We start from the raw sequence: 22,979 nt of genomic DNA on the forward strand, positions 1-22,979 counted from the left end.
TTGCTGCAAATTTTGGTGGAAGATTTAATAACTCTACTGGTTGATTTAGTATTGGTAACATAAACTGTGCATGACGAAGCCGATCGATACAGTCGTCAGATTGTCTACTTGAAATGTAAATAAATTAAAGAAAAATGCAATATTTTCCTTAATGCATATTAACTTTATAATAACACGAGTATGTGTACTTATAAATTAATAATAGCTATAATAGTTAATAAAAAATGCAAGTTATTTAGAATTATATTTATTTATCAATAAATATATAAATATTTTTGCCTTCATTTGAGTAATTTGCCTGGACTACTTTAAAGGAATTATTTTATTTACAAGTACATAATTATGCTTCTTAAAATTATAAATATAGTGAGCCAAAAACTTGAAATTAACATTTTCTTTACGTATTTATGAATATATATTTTTTACGCACTAAATAAAATATGATAATGAAGTAGTTACTTCTAGTCTTAGTAGGTAGTTTACTTCTTGTCTATACTGCATATTGTACATTTTTTATTATATGCCTAATATTCCCTATATTAGGCATATAATATAAAACTATTTTAGATTTATAAAGCAGCAGATTTGAGCGGACTCAGAGATGAATATTTAAATATTTATTCCAAAAATAAACGTTAGTAACACTCGTGGTTAATAATAATTAAAACTATGCATAAACGCGTACTTAACTTAATTATTAGTATTCAAAATTGAATGCCCGATACAAAAAAAGGCAGGCTCTAATTCAATATACTATTGTCCTCGCAAAATTCTTTGTAACCACGAAAAACAAAGTCGCTTGACAACACTGAAATGTTAGACCGATATCCATGCGCACGTCTTCACGCTATTAAAAATTACGCCAAGGTCTCTCTGTTATTATAACCAAAACTAAAGATCTCTCTCTACTATTGTTTGTAGATCTCTCAACATTACGGCTTATGTATATAGCTGTTCGTAATAAGCATACGATTTAGTAGTGTATACTATTTCAGTGTACTCGTATATGTTTGTGCCGTGATAAGATTCGGGAAATATATCTTGCAACGTAATTATGACTTAATTTATCAGTACGTCAAGTCATTGCAAATGTGAATAGATACGAAATTGTGAATTGACATCAAAGTAGAGCGGTCGTCTTTGTGAAATTGAATAAATGAAAAATATTCGCGTGAATTTTTTTATAAGAAAAATATTATTATGGTAAAAAAACAAACGGAAACTCTATCGGAAGCTGTTGATTCTAAGACTCAGAATGAAGTGGATCTGGACCAAGCACTGTCTGTTGCAGGTTTGAAATAATTTACTTATATTAAAAAAACATTAATTTCTTACTATCAAGCTATTGAACTTGACTTAGTTTAGACTTGATCTAGTTTTGTTTGGCTTATTTATTTACAAGTGACCCCTACGCGGCTTCGCCTGCTTGAACTACTAGAATATATATTTAATATTATTTAATTAAGTGTAAATACATTTATATTTAATAAATAATATTAAATAAATATTTGAATATTTTAGTATCTATGGTTATCTATAGTGTTATACATTTATTAAATCTTTAGTTAAATGTTTTGGGATTTTATTTGCTCGCAAAATTATCGTATTTGTCAACTCGGTTGATTTGAAATAATAAACAAACACTTCATTTTGTTTATAAAGAATTTTTAATATTTGTTAAAGCTTAATAAGAATTTATTTTACATACATATTTTATTTAGGTATCGCTGTCCTATGTAAAAAAATAGAATTATTTTTGTTCAGAAACCCATATGTTGAAAATTGTGTCTTTTTTTATACGAGATAGAAATACAGTATCCCTAACGTTTTGAGAACTAATGAAATTGAATGATTTTGTAGTTCAGTGTAGGTACTTGATATTGGTATTTTCCTAACTATTTCTACTGCGCACGCGGTTAAAATAATTCTATGGCATTCATAATTATTGTTATTATGAATATCATTGAATAATTTAAATAATGATATTTAAAGTAAACCGTATCGTGCCTATAGGACTGCTAAGGAATGTAATCTATATATATAAAAGGACTTGTCCTCACTGACTGAGGTAAGACGCACGCACAGCCGTAACCGCTGTGCGTAGAAACGTGAAATTTGGACAGATGTTTACTTTCGTAATCTGGACATCCACTAAGAAGAGATTTTGAAAAATTTTAACCCTAAATGGGGTGAAATAGGGGTTGAAAGTTTGTATGGATTTTTTTTTTAAATCGCCACCGATTTTTATAAAATATGAAATTCAGAGTCTTAAATAGATTTCATTGAACACATGTTTCATGGTTTTTTAGAATACACCTCCTAAAGGTGCAAATAAGGGGTTGAAAGTTTGTATGGAAAAAATTTTAAATCGTCACCGATTTTTATAAAATTTTGAAATGGAGACTCTTAAAAATATATCATTAAACATGTGTTTCGTGGTTTATTATAATTCACCCCTAAATAAGCAAGCAAAGCTGCGCCCGTCCGCTAGTTTATATATAAATCATAAACACAAGAGTTTTAGAGATCTTAGCGTTTAAACAAATAAATAAACAACTAAACTCTACCGTTTTTTCATATTAGTATAGAATTATAGATCTATTTTAGGTGGACCACTAAACGTCAACTGAATGTTAACATTACAATACTCTCTCATAAGTTTAAATTGTTTCTTTCTTGTAAACACAAATAAAAATTATTAGATATATCCTTGATAATGTCGTTGATAATTCGCAATATTATTGATAAAATACCAAAAAACATACCTATATTAAACACTATCGGTAACTGTCGTGCAGTGGTACAGCGAGTGTCTGTAAACGCGACAATTGTGGATTCGATTTCTACTTGGCGAAATTAATTATTTAATATTTTCCTTTCCACGCCATTGTAAGATGACAACGCACGGAGTTGGGTTCCGCCTCTCAACATGCAATGACCGGAGTATCTTAACACTAGGTTCCATCTGCCTACAATCTTGACGTGCTAACTTTATCTATAAATACAGAAGGACATGTCCCCACTGACTGAGGTAAGACGCACGCACTGCCGTAACCGCTGATGGTAGAAACGTGAAATTTGGACAGATGTTTATTTTCCTAATCTGGACATTCACTAAGAAGGGATTTTTAAAAAAAAAAACCTTAAAGGGATGAAATAGGGGTTGAAAGTTTGTATGGAAAAATCTTTAAATGGGTACCGATTTTTATAAAATTTTAAATTCAGACTCATAAAAACATTTAATTAAATACCTATTTCACGGTTTTTTTAGAAATAACCCCGTAAGGGTGCAATTACGGGGTTGAAAGTTTGTATGGATAAATCCTTAAATCACCATTGATTTTTATAAAATTTTAAATGAGACAGACTCTTTAAAAATATTTCATTGATCACGTTTTTCATGGTTTATCAGAATTTACCCGTAAAGGTGCAAATAATAGTGTGACCTAACAAAATCTAATATCTGGAGAATCTGTCGTGAAAATCAAGAATAATCTCTTTAATCTCTCTGTCCCCCTCACTCTCTCTCTCTAATTTTCTCTCTATGGAATGGACTTCGTAGGAGCTTCATATTATCCAGAATTAACTCATTTTTTTAAAGATAACAGTATTAATTTAAACTCTTACTCACTTTTCTTGTTACAGGTATCGGATGGTACAATATAAAATACAGTTTGGTCTTAGCGCTGTTTTTAATATCTTGTATTATAGAACCAGTTGGATATTCATATATTTTGCCTGCTGCCAAATGTGATCTACAAATGACTAATGCCCAACGGGGTATTATTGGTTCCATACCATATATTGGTACGTTTTTCTTCTTTATTTTATAAATATATTTTTGTATTTGAGCCTATGTATTTTTCACGATCTTTTTTTTTTATTACAAGCACATCTTTTACTTACTGCTATGTACATGGCGCTATATTGCCTCGGTACGTCTTTATTTGCGCTGTGTATTTTGTATATTAAATAAACCGAAGCGGCGCAAAAAACCGAGTTTTTTGTGCCGGTTGGTTCTTCACAAGTCTGAGGCATTAACTTTAATGAACTGGTGGAAAATTATGTCAACAAAATATGAAATGAAATGTTCAAAAATTGAGACTTTTTATTTTCAATACAACTATTTGACTTTGACTATGTTCTTCTTTAATATCTTTATATATGAACGTTACGATGAATTGATAAATTATCTGTTTTAAATATTTTATTTTAACTTTGCAGGTATAGTAGTTACTTCATTTCCATGGGGTTATCTGGTGGATACACGAGGGAGGAAGAATATGGTAGTGTACAGTTCTCTGGCTGCAGGGGCTTTTGGTGTTATTGCCGCATTTATGCCAGATCTTTTAAGTTTTACAATGTTTAAACTGCTGAGCTCCCTATGGTAATATTATGATCCATAGTGTTTTTTGTATTACTTTTTAATAATATCCATCCAGAAACAGATCCAGAAATTAATTCCAAAGAAATCTGATATTTTGCATAGACGTTACTTATAAGACAAAAGTGTTCACTGAGACTGGAATTTGTGATGTGTGACTCCTAAGGGGTTGTTTTTGAGGGTTGATAGTTTGTAAGGAACTTCGTTACTTGTATTTAATATTTTTATTTCTTCGCTCTGGCGTCCAAAGAATGGGGAATGGAAGTGCCCAGTGCCCTCTGCCTACCCTGCTATTATGTTATTATACATATTTCTAACTTTGTTAAAGTCACCTGCAGTTAGATTACCCTCGGGAAATTAAACCCTGCAATATGTGACATATAAATATTTTAATATATAAATGTTAATCATCACGTTTTAGTATAGCATGCCCAGCAGCAGTACCATATACATTTATTGGGGAAATAATGCCTCCAAGATATAAAGATATAACACTTTCTATAGTAAACGCAATGCAGATATCAGGATCGGCCGTAGTACCATGTAAGTGAACATTTTATTGGTAATAGTGAATTGTGTATTTAATAGAAATTGTATGTGTTTTAACCCCCCATAGTATTTGAAAAGTGTTATGAGAATATTATACCGTCGTCGTGTCGTGGCCTCCCCGAAGAAAGCTATAGATGCCTGCGCAGATTTGATTTTCAAATTTCTTTAATTTTTAGAACCTAATAATTTAAAATTTGTTATTATATATGTTGCTTTTTTCATTTATTTCCAGTGCTAGCGTGGGCAATTCTTCCATTCAATTTCAAAATAGATTTTGGACTATATGATTTTCGACCCTGGAGGTTACTAACACTTATATATTCACTGTTTTTTGTCATTAGTGCTATTTTGATGTCTTTAGGACCTGAAAGTCCAAAATATCTAATTTCACAAGGAAAACATGATGACGCTTTGCAGGTGTTAAGAATAATTTACGCAGGAAATAAAAGGAAGCCCCTTGAGAGCTATCCTGTAAGTATTAAATTACAAATAATACCTCCAATATATAATACTAGCGGACGCGCGCAGCTTCGCTTGCTTATTTAGGGGTGAATTCTAATAAACCATGAAACATGTGTTCAATTAAATATTTTTAAGAGTCTAAATTTCAAATTTTATAAAAATAGAAAGAGAGAAGAATTTTTCCATACAAACTTTCAACCCCTTATTTGCACCCTTAGGGGAGGAATTCTAGAAAACCATGGAACATGTATTCAATTAAATACTTTTAAGAATCTGAATTTCAAATTTTATAAGAATCGGTGCCGATTTAATTTTTTTTCCATACAAACTTTCAACCCCTATTTCACCCCTTTAAGATTATAATTTTTCAAAATCCCTTCTTAGTGGATGTCCAGATTACGAAAGTAAATATCTGTCTAAATTTTACGTTTCTACTATCAGTGGTTACGGCTGTGCGTGCGTCTTACCTCAGTCAGTGAGGACAAGTCCTTTTATATATATAGATTTAAGATTTTGTTTACATTTATATTCAGACATTTTATAAATTAACTATTTGCCATTACCTTATATAATTTACTTTAAACGGTATGCAAAGTGAAGCATGGATATTTAGCATCCAAAAATAAGTAATTATTATTTATATAAAAGTACTAGTTAAACTGATCCACTATGGAAGGCTTGCCCGGAGCGGCCCCTGATGAGAGTTGTAAAGTTAAATCCGCTACGTGGATCTCGCGAGAGCGCACTGCTAGGACGTCCCCCCAAGGCGACGTGTACCAGTGCGTCCTCGCTGGTGTGCCAAGTGGCGACGAGTAGGGCGTTGGGGACCGCCACCCAACACCCCATGTCGGGAAGGGAGGTAGAGGACGGGGCTACAAATAGCTACGTGGAATATAAGAGGAGGGATGGAAAAAAAGATTAATGAATTATTAGATGTGTTGGATCACGGAGATTTGGATCTTGTTTGTGTTACCAAGCGAAAGGTAAATTATGACTCGACCGATTTACTGGGCAGTTGGGTCACTTTCTGAGCAAGCGTACCAAAGAGCGAACGGGGCAGTCAAGGTGTAGGTGTGTTATTGTCCTCTCGATTGATTAGTACAGCGATAAAATACAAGACGATCAACCCCAGACTGTTTTGGGTTTGCTTCAACCTGAGTAAATCTCAAAAAATATATATAACAATTCATTCTTAATTTTACTCTTTCAGTCAAAATGTTAAAAATTTTACACCAAATAATAAAAAAGATAAAAGTTAACTTACAATTTTAGGTAAACGATGATATTTGGTAGAAACGTTATTTATGACAGTTCTAAAAAAATTGATAAAAGCAATTACCCTATTAATTACTTTTATCTATTTTTTTACAATGAATACATTTAAATATATGTTGTTTTTTTTTCCTTTATTTTACTAATACGAGTACTCACTTTCTATATTAATATATCTCTTGACTATGATAACCTTGACAACGCCATGACCTAATAAGAATAAAATACAATTAAAACATGTAAACATAGTATAATAAAGAGCATTATTAACTATGATATTTACTGCTTATCATAATATAAATATTGTCGACGACACAAACATATATTTGTGACTAGCGACCAGCTTGCGGCTTCGCCCGTTTGTACCAAACAATTATTTATTTGAATCACCATACATTGATAGCCAACGTTTCTGGCAATTCAATAAAACACTTATTTATTTTTAAGCCCATTAAAATGAAATAAACACTAAATGTTACGGGAAGTTTGCCAAAGTATATAGAATTTTTGCGAAAAATTAGCTCTGTGAATAGATGTAGGGCTTTACCTTTCCTACGTATAGATAATTTCATTTTTCTTTTAAAATGGCTCTTTTAACTTTTAGCATATGGGACTTATAAGATCCTCCTCATTGTTAGTAGCTAATAATAGATTGACATATGGTAAAATATACACTTTTAAGTATCTCACGATCCGCGATGTGCCTCAGGTTTTAAAGATGACAATTAACTTGCGTAATGTTACTGAGAGATTATTGAGATGAGGCTTAAAGCTTAAATTGTGGTCACTGTCCACTCTTAGGTATTTAACCACTTCAGCCCGCTGGAGTGTTGCAAGAACAATGAAGCTGAAGTCGATCTATTTGCACAAAAACCGAACTAGTTCGGACTTGTCAATTACTAGTTTAGTAATTGACAAGTCTTGTATTGAGTATTTTTTTCAAGCAGATTAGACAATGAGGATAATATTGATATTGGTTCCTATCTCCATTTTTAATATAAGCGTGAACAAAGCCGCAGACAAATTGACAAATGAATAAAAAAAAAAAAAAATTGGAGACATTTTCTTATATTATTTCCATGTACAAACAACGATGAGTTGCAGTTCTATTACAAGTTTAGATAAAACTATTAAATGGGATATAAAAAATATCTTAAAAATAATATTCATATCACTTGACAATATATCTTACTTTCATATTCGTGGTAAAATTATATGTCAATAAACCTATATGTTTATCAAAGTAGAGCTCAATAGCTCACGCGTATTAATGTATCGGCGTTTTGGCATTTCATCAGATAATTGTATCTATATTATCTATACTAATATAATAAAGCGGAAATTTTATTTGTATGTGTGTGTGTTTTTTATATTTTATATTAGGTAAAGCTACATTCCTTGATATATAGTATACGATTACGGTGTTATTCTTAGTTAGCCTTAAGTAACCAAATAACAATAATAATAAACACCATCGTATTACTTTAATAGCTTGCGTTACAGAAATAGTTAAATGTATAATAATATAATATATGTTATTTTATTGTACTACAAATATACTCATTTAAATTTTATTAAATATGAAATTTATTGTGAAAATTATTCCACCATAAAGGAAATTTTATCAAGATAAACTTTGGCCTTCATAATATGTAATTTGAACGTATACTTCCTGGTATAACGTAAAAATTTAAGTAATTCAAACCTCTGTTTACGGCAGCAAGCTTGGATTCGAGTCCCGCGGGGGGGCCCTTGCTAACTATGATATCGTCTTAAGAAACCACTTTATCAGGGTAAGAGTACTCTCTTCTCTCCCTAACCGGCATCGGTATGTAAAAGCTAATAGGGCTAACAGTATTAACCTATAAATCGAAAAGGCTTCATTAATTAGATACATTATTTTAGTGGTTTTTACTGGCTGTCATCATGCTTATTAATCTCACGACCTGAACAAATGTCCTGATTATTTTAATACTTTCTATACATAAAAAATATTTTTGACAGGTCAAAAGCCTCAAGATGCCGGATGAAACTCATAAAGAAAAACTAACATTTTTTAATTCGCTCCTTAGTCAAACGAGACCTCTGTTAAAGTCACCATATTTAAAATGGTTGTCTTTGAATGGAGTTCTGTTTTTCGGTGTTTTTGCTACGTAAGTAAAATATACATACATACATATATGATCAAAATAAAAATTAAGAGGCAAAGATAAGAGGCCAATTGTAGCTCAAGGACACAAGTGTGTTATTGTAAATGCTACTGATTGTGGATTCGATCCCCACTCGAGGAAATTAAATATTTATTAAATTTAAATTTTCAGTAAATTGATTTATTTTTTCGGTGGAAAATGAGAAACGGAGTGTTTTAACTCTAGATTGCCTCTGCCTACCCTGCTGTGTGCGGGATACAGAGTGAAAATCAACAAGCTGAAGGGCTATTTAGAAAATTTGTTATCGATACATTGATTAATATTTGAAGCGAAAAAGCAGTGTTGCAATGCATTTATTATAAAAATCTGTTACCCAGGTGTAATCTTAAATATGCAAAATATTATGCTCAAATCTAAAAATCTTATTATATTTGAGATTACTATATAAATGATGATGTTCAAAACATTAGATACAAATTTTGTACGAAAACCATTACAAAATTCTTCTTTAAAAAGTATGTAAAATACCCAACACCGGTAAGTAATACAAGGGACACCTCTATACTCTAATTAGTTACAAGTGCCAACGAATCTAATATACTAAGGATATATGTAGTAACTGAGAAATACAATTTATAAGAAGAACAATATATCATTTTAATTATCTAATGTAAACAATATTATTTGCTCCTAATATTTTCGTAGGCGCTTATAGCTTATAGGATTTGGAGGTGACTGGCAGGGAGTTATAACCATTCTAAGTGTCTGGAAATAGACTTTGTCATTTCTAATATTATTCCCTAGAAAATATAAAAAAAAACCGGACAAGCCCGAATCGGGCTCGCCCACCACGGGTTCCGTACAAAAATTGGAGCTCTCGAACTTTTTTGAAATTCAAGCTTAGGTTAGCCAGAGCCCTCATCTAATACCTCATTTGAATTTATTTAACAACAAATGTATAGTTTTTCAGATTTTTTGCTGAATTTCGTAAGATAGTTCTATCTGTAGATGCTGCCAAATTTCATAATTCTAGGTCAACGGGAAGTACCCTATTAATTTTGATTCCCTTTGCAGTGTCGCAATGCGCGTTTTTTGCGATATAAGCGGCCGTATCTATTTTTTAAGCAAGTGTAGAAATACCATTTTTTCAGTAAATCATGGGACTGAAGATTTAAGTATATGGTTTGAATTTTAACTCGCCATCTCCAAACCTTCTCGTCATCTCTAAACCTGAGATAAAAGCTCTTGATAGACAGACAGACGGACTGACAACAGAATGATCTTATAAGAGTCCCTTTTTTCCTTAAAAGGTACGGAACCCCAAAAAAAGCTTTATAATTTAACGAAAGTTAGGTACTATTTTTTTCATGTTACTTGCCTTATAACTGCCAAATTAACCACTTATTATCGATATTGTCTAATAGCACTTACCGGTGTTGTATGCGCACAGAAACGTTCAGGATTTATAAAACAATTTAAAAAATCATTATAAAAAAATATTTTTTTAATGAAACTTTTAAACTTTTTGTACCTATGCATTTAAATTGAGATAATCCGAAAACGTGACATATAACTTTCACCTTACACAAGGCTTCAGTTATTACTTACAATACTTTCTTATTTTTACAACATAGATTAAATGGTCTCTATATGTGGCTACCAGATGTTCTTAATAGAGTCCTGACGAAGAGCGGCGATGGCGGCTTTACTGCTTGTGAAGTGATAGCCCAAAGGCTTAATGAGGTAGATATATTTAAATTGAAATTATTAAAAAAATATAGGAAAACCTTAAAAATTTTATATATATAAAACAAAGCTACTTACTACCTGTAATATAATGATTATTTATTTAATATATTTATCGTATTTTTTTCATATTGTTGGGTATTTAAGCATTGTTTTGTTTCCTTACAGACGGCAACAGATTCGGCCGTGTGTGACGACTCTATAGAAACAGCTACTTTCATGATAAATACAATAGCTAATTTTACGTGTGCATTTATAGCGTTAGCTGTAAGTAGCACAGTGAAGCTGATTGGAAAGAAGACCCTACTTATTCTAGTATTCCTCATAATAGGCACGTTTTGTATTTTAATTAATTTCGTTACACAAACTATACTATTCGCTATACTCCTATCATCTGTGCCGCTCATGGGACTCGCAATTGGCCCTGTAAACGCATATTCTGTAGAAATATTTCCTACAAATTTAAGGTAAATACTACATTATTTTCTTAAACAATATTTACTTTTTCCTAAATTTTTGATTGAAATTACGTATTTTAAATAAAACTACATATTCCGTTAATTTTATATAGTTATATTGATTAATATTTATTAAAAATTCGATCATAAGTAAGTACAATTTATTAATAACTAATATTTGTAGAGGAATGGCCGTCAGCCTCACAATGATGGTGGGTCGTTTCGGCTCTATAGTGGGAACTAACGTGGCCGGAGCACTTATCAACGCTGCTTGCGAGGCAACATTTTACTTATTTAGTAGTTCTTTAATAGGTTGGTATATACACAATAATTATTTTAAAATTGTTATACAAGAAAACATACAATAGATACAAGTTAACTAATTATCTTTTTAAATTCCCTATAAAAAAAGTTTTTAATTTTACAAACTTTTTAGCGAACATGTATATATAACTGAAATTCAATGACATCATCTATTAATATTCATATGTATTTATTTTTACAGTCTGCGGATTGTTATCATTTCTACTTCCGAGGTCAAATGTGAGTCCAAAGAAGCAAAACTTACAGAAGATAATGACACACCTGTAAATTGCAATGGAATTTCAATATTTAAAATAACATTAAAAGCTTTAATTGTAATTAGAAAAAATACTTTGTAAATAGAAAACTGAATAAATTAGTCATAACTTTACATTTTAAACCGTATTTTATAATGCAATTGTAGTGTAGGTATATACAGGTTGTCCCAGGAGTCAATATAATATAATTTGTTCTGTTCCCTGCTTTCGAATTCACTGAATAAGACTGGGACATAATGTAAAAATTATGACTTCATGGATATTATTAATACTTAAATACTCTATCGTAATACGCAGAATACAAAATTATACAACTTATATTATACTAGTGGACCCGGACGCGGCTACGCCTGCTTCAACTATAAGAATATTTATTAAATATATTCATGAAATTATTTTCAATTCTCAGTAGAATTAGTAAGAAAATATAAGCTCAAATAATCAAAAAGAATAATAAGTAGATACACATTATTAGAAAAAATTATCTGAGTTATTGAAATGAACTAACAAAAGGATTAAAAGTAACTAAAGGATAGGTATTCTTAATATTAGAAAAAATACCTAAAGTTTTCCGTGCGTGCGTACATAGATATCGACTCTACGAAATAACTAAACATTTCTCTCAATTAAGTAGGATAATTTTAGCGGGCAATATCAAATAAAATAAGAAGAGAATCAAAGTGTATTTTAAATTAATTATAAACGACAAATAAAGTTCGAAAATGTATGAAAATTTATAAAACCGTCAACGTCATCTGCCCGTTCGCGTCGGTCATACTGTGCCGCCCGCTAGGTGGCTAGGTCATTTGGAATCAGTGACATCTCCTTAATTATTTATTAGTATGTTATACAGTAAACTATAATTTCAATCTAGATAAAATGCTAAAAGTGACTATTATATTTATTTTCATATAAGGATGAATATCAAAACGTCGCGGTAGCGGTCGCGTAGCAACGACGGTTGTTATTAACATGGCAGAATAAATTGCATGTCAAATTAGAAAGTACTTTAAAATATATTAGTATATATGTGTAATGTAATGTTATATAGCCTATAGCACTTCTGAAGAATGCAGCTTTCATACAAAACAAAAACAATGAAAATCGGACCAGTAGATCCAGAGATCTTAGCGTTCAAACAAACAAACAAACAAACAAACTCTTCCGCTTTATTATATTAGTATAGATAGTATAGATAACTTACTTATTACCCGTCATTTAATAAATGTTTTCTGAAAATTTAAGACATCTTGATAGCCATTATTATCACACGATTGTACGAAAATAATTCTAAAAATATTATTTTAACTTTAAACTTTTTTGCTATATGAACCTAAGACTTAATTAGAGACACATCGGTGCAACTAGTGAAAAAAGTATAAAATTAGATATTAAAGTATAAAAGGCTAGTAATGAAACGTTATATTAAGTAGCCACCTTTAGCAAAAATGTATTTCCTTTGAATGTTGTTTTAAGAACTAATAACTTTGTTTTTTGACACTTTTTATACTGAGTGAGCCTTGTGTAGTAGAGTCTGTAATAGTATATTGACACAATATATTTAAGTTTTATAAGAGTACAACAGGAATAAACTCTATTTCTAAACTTTTCTATTTCATAATAAATAATACGTCATATATTGTAACATTTTCTACAAGTTATTTTTCCGCAAATACTGTGATAAGTCGATATGTTATTCTCGTTTTGACTGAACCTTCTTCATTATAGTGAACATAATCTTTGAGTTTCAAATCTTTAATAGTTTTCAAATAGTCTTCTTGGAAATCTTCCATCAGCTCCTGCGGTATTTTAAACGAATCGACTCCTGCTATGAAATCTGATTACCAAAATATAATTATTGTACAAATATATTTGAAATTTATATTTTTAAGAACATGGGGATCAAAGCCACGACCGTCACATTACAGTCACACCCTCGTGCCGCTGCGTCACGATGGCCTCAGTGTTTTGTTAAGTTTAAAATTGTTTTATGAGTATTTTTTTTTGGTCAAATACATTTTGTTTATATTTTAAAACATGTGTGAATCTGGACCAAATTAAATAGAAATTAAAACGTTACAAAAAAGTTTAAGAAATAGTATTTTTTTGTTTATATTTTGTCTTTTGTCAAAATGAATACATGTTTTATACAAGGTGGAATTGTCAACACCACTTTAAATGAAACCACAGTTTAACCTACTCTATAAAAGCCTAATATAATTCAGAAACAAAATAAAAGTTATATTTTCAAACAAAATAAATAATAAAATTATCGTTTTAAAATAAAACGCCCTAAAATCTATATATATAAAAGGACTTGTCCTCACTGACTGAGGTAAGACGCACGCACAGCCTTAACCGCTGATGGTAGAAACGTTAAATTGGGACAAAAGTTTACTTTCGTAATCTGGACATCCACTAAGAAGAGATTTTGAAAAATTTTAATCCTAAAGGGGTGAAACCCTATCAAAGTTTTTATGGAAAAAAATTTAAATCGGCACCGATTTCTATAAAATTTGAAATTTAGATTTTTAAAAGTATTTAATTGAACACGTGTTTCATCGTTTTCTAGAATTCTCCTCCTAAGGGTGCAAATAAGGGGTTGAAAGTTTGTATGGAAAAATCTTTAAATCGCCACCGATTTTTATAAAATTTGAAATTTAGACTTAAAAATATTTCATTGAACACATGTTTCATGGGTTATTAGAATTCACCCTTAAATAGGCAAGCGAAGCTGCGCGCGTGCGCTAGTACAATATAAACACGCACACACTTACCTGTCAAAGCGGCAACATCGTATACGTGCATCACACGAAATACAGGTTTTGTTAAAAATCGTGAAATGAAAAAAAATCCTACGTCTAAAATGTTGAGGTACCTTGATTAATTTCTTTAGCTCTGGATTTGAAATATTTTATCCTATATGCAGTTTCAGTAAAAGGAGCATTGCCTCTTCCACCCTGTTTAATAACATGTTTTCAGATTTTTTTTAATTTTTTTCTTAAACACAGAATTTAACGCCTTATAAACTAGCGAAAATGGAGAATACAAAGACTTTCTGCTAATATTACAAACATTGATAACAAACATTTATATTCGCGATATTCATTTACTTACTTTTAATAGCCTCCAGGCCTATGTATGTATAAGTTTTTTCAGTACAACGCACATCAACATTGTTAAATCCAATAGATGTCATCATTTTTTTTATTACTTTTTCAGAGTCCTTTAAAATTAAAATAAAAAAAATATAGTTAGGAAATGAAAATAAGTTAGGAAATTATATTTATGAAATGATATTTCATTTTTTAATCACCTGACAATCATGGTATGGTGAGACGACACGTTCAACGTCTCTCAGCCAATTACTCCATTTTTTTTGGCGAGCTAAAGCTCTATAAACAGTATACACGGGTACGTATCCTACTAATATAAGTAGACAAGTACCACCACTCGTCAATAGATTATATATATTTGTGAATGCTAACCTGAAACATATAGAAGGTAAATTCTTCTAGAGAGTAGAGTAGAGTATATCATATAGAATAGAGAAGTAATACACATTCAATAATTTGTCATTCATTCATTGTATTTTTAGTACAGTCACTCTTGTGAGTATTTTATCGTAAAATATCTTTGCGAGAGAGAACAACCAATGATTTTCTTTAGCTTCACGCTGTATGCTGCACATATATGTTTATTATACTTTGTTACTTGTATTATTTATGACTATACGTAATATGTGAAAGATATAAAATATGTTATTTCTTTATTTGCTACAAAATGATTAAGTATAATTTGAAAAATTTAATTATTAAGTTTAGCCTTACATTTAACTGAAGGATAAAAAAATTGAGAGAATACTCTCTCTAGTGCATACGCCTCGTGAGTTTTCATTATACAGGTATGTTTGTCTAAATGGTACGGATACAAAAACTCTAAGAAAGTTAATTGATTATGAAAATATTTCGAGCCTTTGAGAGCAAAAAGAAAAAAAATAGGATTACAGAATTCAAAAAGACTTCAAACGAAAATTGGTTAAAAAAAATGATTTCGTGATTGTCGTAGGAGAAATGGGATAATTTCGATGAACATATCTTTCGGTCGAATTGAAAGCCTCTTCGTTTAAAGTTGGTTAAAAGAAGTATATCATGATTAATATATATTAGTGTCGGTGGAGGTGGTGGTGATAATATAAGTTTTTTATTTGCTGCTTCGAAACCTTTCTTTTGCCGGTTTTTATTATTTTTGAATTAGAGATATCTATTGTGTAATGAAATATAAAATTTATTTAAGAACTCACTCCTGCTGTGTTATCCAATTAAGGGCGTAATTTGAAAAAACGAGATTAAACTTTCCTCGCAACTCGTCAGGTAAGTCACGCTCTATGTCGAGGGTGGTGAAGTTGATAAGGTTGGTCACATGGTGTTTTTTTGCGAATTGTACCATTCTTTCACTTTTATCACTTCCCATTACTCTAGTACAGTTACTGGGTAAAAATTTTGCTAGTATATTTGTTGTAACACTTCCATCTCCGCTACCAATATCTAAAACTGTATTCCCATCGTTTTTCCATTTAATTTTGTGCGCATATTCTTCTAAACACAGCAAAGCATCCCTTTTTTGTATAGTATTACTTTTATGATATATTTCAGCATTTTCCATGTTAAAATATTTTTTTATATTTTCATATATATTTCAAGAAAAAAATGCACTTATGCTAGGTCCTTGTATTCGACGCGGTTTCGGCGGTCAGTCTCGTCAGGAGCTTAGATCGTATGTAGATATTTATACGTATCACTCCACAGCAGCGATAAGCGTTGACTCCCACGAAGATGGTCGACAAAGGTCAGATCCAGGCAAAGCCTTGCTCTTGAAACCTGAAATTTAGTATAATCAATGATTATGTGAGAAAACAGTAAGGCTTATTAACAACTAGCCGACGTGGGCGGCTTCGCGCGCTTGAACTATACGAATGTTTATTAAATATGTTTATAAAATTATTTTCAGTTTAGGGGGTGAATTCTAATTAACCATGAAACATGTATTCAATGAAATATTTTTAAGAGCCTGAATTTCAAATTTTATAAAAATCGGTGCCGATTTAGGAAAAAATCCTTACAAACTTCCAACCCCTATTTCATCCCTTTAGGTTTAAAATTTTTCAAAATCCCTTCTTAGTTGATGTCCACAAAAAATAAGTATCTGTCCAAATTTCACGTTTCCACCACCAGTGGTTACGGCTGTGCGAGCGTCTTACTCAGTCAGTGGGAAAATGTCTTTTTATATACAGAATGGAAGCGTCAGCGCTCCTTTTACGGGAACAGCATACGATATCGACTCGTTAAATTATAATAATGTAAATCTGTATACTGAGTAAAAAATCTTCTCATTAATTCAACAGTTACAAAGAGGAGACGCTTTGTTACAACAATTGTAAATAAGACCATATAGAAGGAACAATGCAATGAAAAGCAATTAAGAGAGGAAATAATAATCGTTAAGGAAATCAATTGGACATCAACAATGCAAATAACTTTAACTTATTCATACAAACAATATAGCTGTATACCTACTAACTACATAGTTGTTTTTTCTAAAGCGGGAAATGAAAACTACACAAATATACCTATATTCTATTCACGAAGACATGAGATAAAATAAATATAAAAGGTAACGTACAAAGATATACAGAGTGTTTTTGTCAGCACTACTTTAAATGAAACCACAGTTTTAACTACTCTATAAAAGCCTAATACAATATTTTTTTTCCCCAAAAATGAAAATGTTTTTTTTTTTCAAACAAAATAAATAATAAAATTATTGTTGTAAAATAAAAAAAATGCCATTTATAAGGACGTCGCACAAACACATAAACCTATCAAAGCGACACCGCCGCAGACGCGTCATTCCGAAATCGAGTCGTAGCTTTTGGCGATAAAGTTCAAAGTTGTTTACTAGTACTTTTGTAGTAATAAGTGTTTGTTTACGTTATTCTTATCTATGCGTAACTGCGTCATACGAAATACAGGTATGGATAAAAATCGTGAAATGAAAAAAATATCCTACGTCCTAACAATCAGTCCAAAAATAAAATAAAAGAAAGTCAATCTTAAATTCAATCTTTATTGTAACAGTTGATCTGTAAAATTATGACTTTAAATATATTAAGTACATACAAAAAACACACAGTGACGAAAAATTTTGTACAACTTGATTCTTGTTATAAAAATATGGGAAAGGATATTTCATATACTTTTTTTAATTATCGCAATATTCTATACGACATTATTTCCAATTATGTTAAATAAATAATTAAAACACAAGGGTACTTACTATCTGTATTACGATGATTATTTATTATTATTATTACGTGTAATTATTTATTTACAATTATAATTGATAATTTATGTTATAAATCTAATAAGATAAAATAAATAACTAAAATACAAGGCTGCTTACTACCTGTATTGTAATGATTTTTTACAAATAATATAATTATAATTAATTATTTGTAATTTAATTTTTTATATTGTTTCGTACTTAAGCTTTATTTTATTTTCTTATAGACAACAACAGAAACAACAGAAAGGAAGGAATTATTTATATATTAATTATTAAACATGGTAAAAAACGTAATTCAAATATTTATCACAATCACCATTAACACCTTAACAAACATTCACATATTCTAATTTGCATTTTAAACATAATATGTATATACTATATACAAAGGTATATTATTAAGATATAATATTAGAAAAATAACAAACAATTAAACTTTACTAGGTAATACAACGTTATATTAAGTAGCCACCTATAGCAAAGATGTATTTGTTTTGAATGCTATTTGCTATTTATTATATGTTATTTTATATTTTTTATATTGTGTGTGTGCCTTGTGTAATAAGGTATAGCGCGCACTAGTGATTTTTGTCACCGTGACTGTTGCGTCACTGTCACCGTGTACATTACACTTAATGAAGGTGCGCGCATTTGGATACGTGACAATTGGGTGACTTTTTGTCCGCGGAGGACGGCAACACGCCGGTGACGCAACTGTCACCGCGTCCATAGATTTGTATGCCCGTGCGCGCATTAGCAACTAAATGTCACCTCCCCCTTGCGGTTTCCATACTAGTCGTCTTCCGCATAAATATGAAACAGCAGCGTGTTGCATTGCAGCACCGAATTTTTATTTCAAGAATGGCGTCAAGTTCATCACCAAGGCAAAACGTGTGTTTTCATGAAGATAAAATAGACAATGACAATACTGATTGACGAAATTGAGTTGAGGCCATTGCTCTAAGACAAATGAAAAGTTGAAAGCCAATATTTTCTACATTTGCTTTTTTTTCTATTTCTTAATATAAGTGCACAGACAATCATCTCTTCGAGATCCATTTTATCAAATGTAAAAAATTTCGTCATTGTCATCGCAAGTGCGCGCAGTCGCGAAAAGTATGGTGACATATCAGTGACAAAAAATTTATTGTCACCGTAACAAAAGTTACCAGTGCGCGCTAAGGCTAAGAGTTTATAATAGTATAATTTAAAATATATATATACTTAAATTTTATATTACATGTAAAGCTATATAATACATATATGTAGGAGTAAAATAGAAATTAACTGTATTTCTAAGCTTTCCAAAATCTTGTCCTTCTATTTCTCACTAGTATAATAATAAAGTATAATAATGTATTAATTTATACTGTACTATTTATCAGGTGTTGGGAGATAAACTAAATATCTTATAATAAGTAATATATATACTGTAACAATTTCTACTAGTTATTTTCCGGCAAATACCGTGATAAGACGATAGTTCATTCTCGTTCTATCTGAACCTTTTTCATTATAGTGAACATAGTCTATGAGCTTCAAATCTTTAACAGTTTTCAAATAGTCTTCTAGGAAGTCTTCCATCAGTTCTTGCGGTATTTTAAACGGATTGATTGATGCTAAGTGATCTGATTAGCAAAAAAATAATTATTGTGCAAATATATTGAAAAATTATGATTTTAAGAAAGCTCTGTCATATTTTCAATTGATGATTGCGTCGCGGTGTGGTTGCTAAGTAACAATTTATGTTATAAATGGTATTCTAAGGAACGTATCTATATTTTAGTTTTACACCGTATTGCCGATGCTATGCTTGCTTAATGCTTTCCAACTTTTCGCCCAATTTTCGAGACATATTGCGTGTTAAGAGGCGGTACTCAATGACGCGCTTTATCTTGTTACCAGAGCAAGTAAATGAAAGTAATTCATTTCATTGAACCCACAAACAGTCAAAAGACACCTGTCTTTCTGTTCTTGTTCTTTTATCCGGATTTTCGATTAACCGAATGATTAACGATAACAATTAGTCTGGTTAATCCAGTTTCCACTGTATATACATTTGCATACGCAAACATGCATATGCATGTAATGCGATGTCTAGTGATACATTTATATTCGAGATATTAATTTGCTTACTTTTAAAAGCCTCCACGCCGATGTATGTATACGATTTTTCAGTACAACGCACATCAATATTGCTAAATCCGATAGATGTCATCATTTTCATAATTACTTTTTCAGGGTCCTTTAAAATAACATTTAAAAAAATCAGGTCCAAAAGTTGGGAAATTATATTTATGTAATAATATTTAATTTTTTAATCACCTGACAATCATGGTATGGTGACACGTAGTGTTCAATGTCTCTCAGCCAATTATTCCATTTTTTTTGGCGAGCTAAAATTCTATAAACAGTATAGACAGGTATGTATCCTAAGAATGTAAGTAGACAAGTACCACCCCTCATTAGTAGATTGTATATATTTGTGAATGCTACCCTGAAACGTAAAAACGGTAAATTCGTGTACAACATATAAAGTACAGTATATCACATAGAATCGAATGTATCATATAGAATAGAAAAGTAGTACACATCGGCCTATTGAATCTACATGTAGTCTTAAGCTTTCGGATTTTTTTGATAATTTATCATCATCATAGCCTTATTTTACGTCCACTGCCGTATATACACTTCCCCCAAGGATCTCCACGACAATCGGTTCTGCGCTGCCTGCATCGGTTCTACGCTGCCTGCTACGGAACCTTTCATAGGCCGGTATTTATTATTTTTGATTTAAGGATATCTGTTGCGTATTCAAATACAAAATTTAGGTACTCACTCTTGCTGTATTATCCAATGTAGGGTGTAATTAGAAAAAACGAGATTGAACTTTCCTCGCATCTCGTCAGGTAAGTCACCCTCTATGTCGAGGGTGGTGAAGTTGATGAGGTTAGTCGCGTGGTATTTGTTTGCGAATTGTACCATTCTGTCACTTTTATCACTTCCCACGACTCTAGTACAATTACTGGGTAAGAATTTTAATAGAATATTTGTTGTAACACTCCCGTCTCCGCTACCAATATCTAGAATTGTGTTCCCATCATTTTTCCATTTAATTTTCTGCGCATATTCTTCTAAACACTGCAAAGCGTCTCCTTTTTGTAAAGTATTATTTTTATGATATAGTTTAGCATTGTCCATGTTGAGATATTTTATAGATTTACATGTATATTTAAAGAAAATAAGGTGCGCGTGCGCCGGGTCCTTGCGTTCGACGCGGTTCAGCGTCTTGCCAGGATCGTAGATCGTATATATTTATATGTATCGGTGGACGGCATCGTAAACATAGAGCAAAGATAGCCGAGGAAAGCGTAAAAGCGTAATTGTGCCTTGAATCCTGCAAATTAGTGTAAACAATGATAACATGAGAAAATATTTTAAACCTTATTAATGATTTATTTATCCTCATGTATGCTCTCTGTGCCTTTTATTTAATAACTTTAATAATATGTTAATTTATATTTTTTATTCTGTATCTCGCATACAGCAGAGTAGTCAGAGGACTCCGTTCCGTACTTGCCGCCGAATTTTCAAGGCATTGCGTGTTGAGTGCCGGAACTAAACGCCGGACCTTGCCTCGTTACCAGAACGAAGAAATGAAAATACATAACAATTTCTCTGAGTGGGGATCGAACCCACAACCATTGCATATACAGTCACACGCTTGTGTCATTGCGCCACGACGCGACGGCCTCTTTATTTTTTTAATTATATCTAATAATAAATATAACCAAATTTAGAGTAGTAACAAAATTATAATAAAACATTTTGTCTGACTTAACCCTAGAATAATTCCTTTCATATTATTATTAGCATATATACGAGTATACGGTAAAAAAAAACAAAACAAAATTCAAATAAATACCCAGGCGATGTCACTCTATAAGTGAAACATAAAACAATTTATATTATAAATATAGTAAGGAGAAGGTAAAATTGATATTTTTTATTAAACATAAATATTAAAATATATTATACGTTATATGAAAACTGTAGGTAATCCGATCTGAAAAAAATATGGTTAAAAATATTTTTTATATTTATTAATGTACACAGAGAATAATATAAATTGAATTTTTTAAAGATTCCAAAAATAAATCCTGGTAACTCTTTACAGCCAGCCCCATAAGGGTTCTTAAATGACTTAGTGAACATTTTTAATGGTCTATTTGCACTAGTGCCATGTGTGTAAAATTATATATTTGAAATGTTTAAATGTAAGCCAACTATTATAATATTAATACTGTTTAATAAAATCTTCTCATTAATTCAAAAGTCTTTGTAAGTTCTTACTATGTTGCAGAAAAAATGTAATAAAAAGCAATTATGAAGCAACGAGAGGAAATAACAACTGTTAAGGAAATCAATTACTCGTAATAATGCAAACAATTGAACTTATTTATCCTAACTATGTCTCTATATCTACTAAATAATCGTTTTTTCTACCTAGAGCGTGTACCTAGAGCAGATTCACACATTCAATTTATGACTTAAAAATAATAATAATTCATTTTTGTCTGTCTTTAAGTATGTATGATCACATTTATCTCCGAAAGTACTAAACAGATTTACTTAAAACTATCACCAATTGCTTTGTTTTAGCTCAGCAAAACATTTAATATAAATAAAAAATATATGGGAAAACAAAAACTCCTACTGTATAAATATAAAAGAAAATAAAAAAGCCCAATAGTTTATTAGCATTAGTAGTCTAGCTGGTACGTAGTTTATGCAGGTCTATTTGATATATATTTAAGAAGAAAGCCTAAGTTTTTTAATTTTTTCTTGCTTTCCTCGAGATTTTTTAAAAAACTTTCATTGATTTCTTATTTATCTGTTTATCGTTTTTCTCGAGAACAAAAAACTAAATGCACACCTTGTACTACTAATATAAATGTTTTCAAAAACCATGAACAAAATAAATACTATATATTTTCTTGTCCCCAGTGTAAACAATTTTAAATTATGGAGT

General features: G+C 30.9%; 3 protein-coding genes across 3 annotated transcripts; 1 reads left to right on the forward strand and 2 right to left on the reverse strand.

Moving 5' to 3' along the window:
• Positions 1-920: 920 nt before the first annotated feature.
• On the forward strand, positions 921-11,703 carry LOC146528706 (synaptic vesicle glycoprotein 2B-like). The gene is made up of 10 exons (XM_085202693.1): positions 921-1,291; positions 3,646-3,807; positions 4,225-4,387; positions 4,806-4,927; positions 5,166-5,404; positions 8,672-8,820; positions 10,452-10,560; positions 10,732-11,030; positions 11,206-11,333; positions 11,527-11,703. The coding sequence occupies exons 1-10, from the start codon at positions 1,201-1,203 to the stop codon at positions 11,610-11,612; spliced, it is 1,548 nt and encodes a 515-aa protein (XP_085058819.1). The 5' UTR covers positions 921-1,200; the 3' UTR covers positions 11,613-11,703.
• A 1,557-nt stretch (positions 11,704-13,260) lies between these two features.
• LOC146528707 (juvenile hormone acid O-methyltransferase-like) lies at positions 13,261-16,846 on the reverse strand. The gene is made up of 5 exons (XM_085202849.1): positions 16,725-16,846; positions 15,906-16,482; positions 14,919-15,090; positions 14,720-14,828; positions 13,261-13,439 (listed from the first exon to the last, which is right to left on the reverse strand). The coding sequence occupies exons 2-5, from the start codon at positions 16,265-16,267 to the stop codon at positions 13,261-13,263; spliced, it is 822 nt and encodes a 273-aa protein (XP_085058975.1). The 5' UTR covers positions 16,268-16,482; positions 16,725-16,846.
• Positions 16,847-19,143: 2,297 nt separating this feature from the next.
• On the reverse strand, positions 19,144-21,304 carry LOC146528708 (juvenile hormone acid O-methyltransferase-like). Its single transcript, XM_085202850.1, has 4 exons — positions 20,787-21,304; positions 20,273-20,456; positions 20,084-20,192; positions 19,144-19,575 (listed from the first exon to the last, which is right to left on the reverse strand). The coding sequence occupies exons 1-4, from the start codon at positions 21,146-21,148 to the stop codon at positions 19,397-19,399; spliced, it is 834 nt and encodes a 277-aa protein (XP_085058976.1). The 5' UTR covers positions 21,149-21,304; the 3' UTR covers positions 19,144-19,396.
• Between the last annotated feature and the right edge of the window lie 1,675 nt (positions 21,305-22,979).

Source organism: Heliconius melpomene, chromosome 19, assembly GCF_056956725.1.
Source record: "Heliconius melpomene rosina isolate 202511_hmr_F chromosome 19, ASM5695672v1, whole genome shotgun sequence".
Taxonomy (NCBI): Eukaryota; Metazoa; Arthropoda; class Insecta; order Lepidoptera; family Nymphalidae; genus Heliconius; species Heliconius melpomene.

Bases quoted from the DNA above. Each gene is read 5' to 3' on its own strand.
- LOC146528708 (XM_085202850.1), bottom strand. From the start codon at position 21,148: ATGGACAATGCTAAACTATATCATAAAAATAATACTTTACAAAAAGGA. The intron at 20,457-20,786 runs GTGAGTACCTAA...GAATTTACCGTT, and splicing joins CATTGGATAATACAGCAAGA to TTTACGTTTCAGGGTAGCAT. The intron at 20,193-20,272 runs GTGATTAAAAAA...GTTATTTTAAAG, and splicing joins CACCATACCATGATTGTCAG to GACCCTGAAAAAGTAATTAT.
- LOC146528706 (XM_085202693.1), top strand. From the start codon at position 1,201: ATGGTAAAAAAACAAACGGAAACTCTATCGGAAGCTGTTGATTCTAAG. The intron at 3,808-4,224 runs GTACGTTTTTCT...TTAACTTTGCAG, and splicing joins TGGTTCCATACCATATATTG to GTATAGTAGTTACTTCATTT. The intron at 11,031-11,205 runs GTAAATACTACA...TAATATTTGTAG, and splicing joins ATATTTCCTACAAATTTAAG to AGGAATGGCCGTCAGCCTCA.
- LOC146528707 (XM_085202849.1), bottom strand. From the start codon at position 16,267: ATGGAAAATGCTGAAATATATCATAAAAGTAATACTATACAAAAAAGG. The intron at 14,829-14,918 runs GTGATTAAAAAA...TTAATTTTAAAG, and splicing joins CACCATACCATGATTGTCAG to GACTCTGAAAAAGTAATAAA. The intron at 13,440-14,719 runs GTAAGTAAATGA...TTTGGTAATCAG, and splicing joins AGGCCTGGAGGCTATTAAAA to ATTTCATAGCAGGAGTCGAT.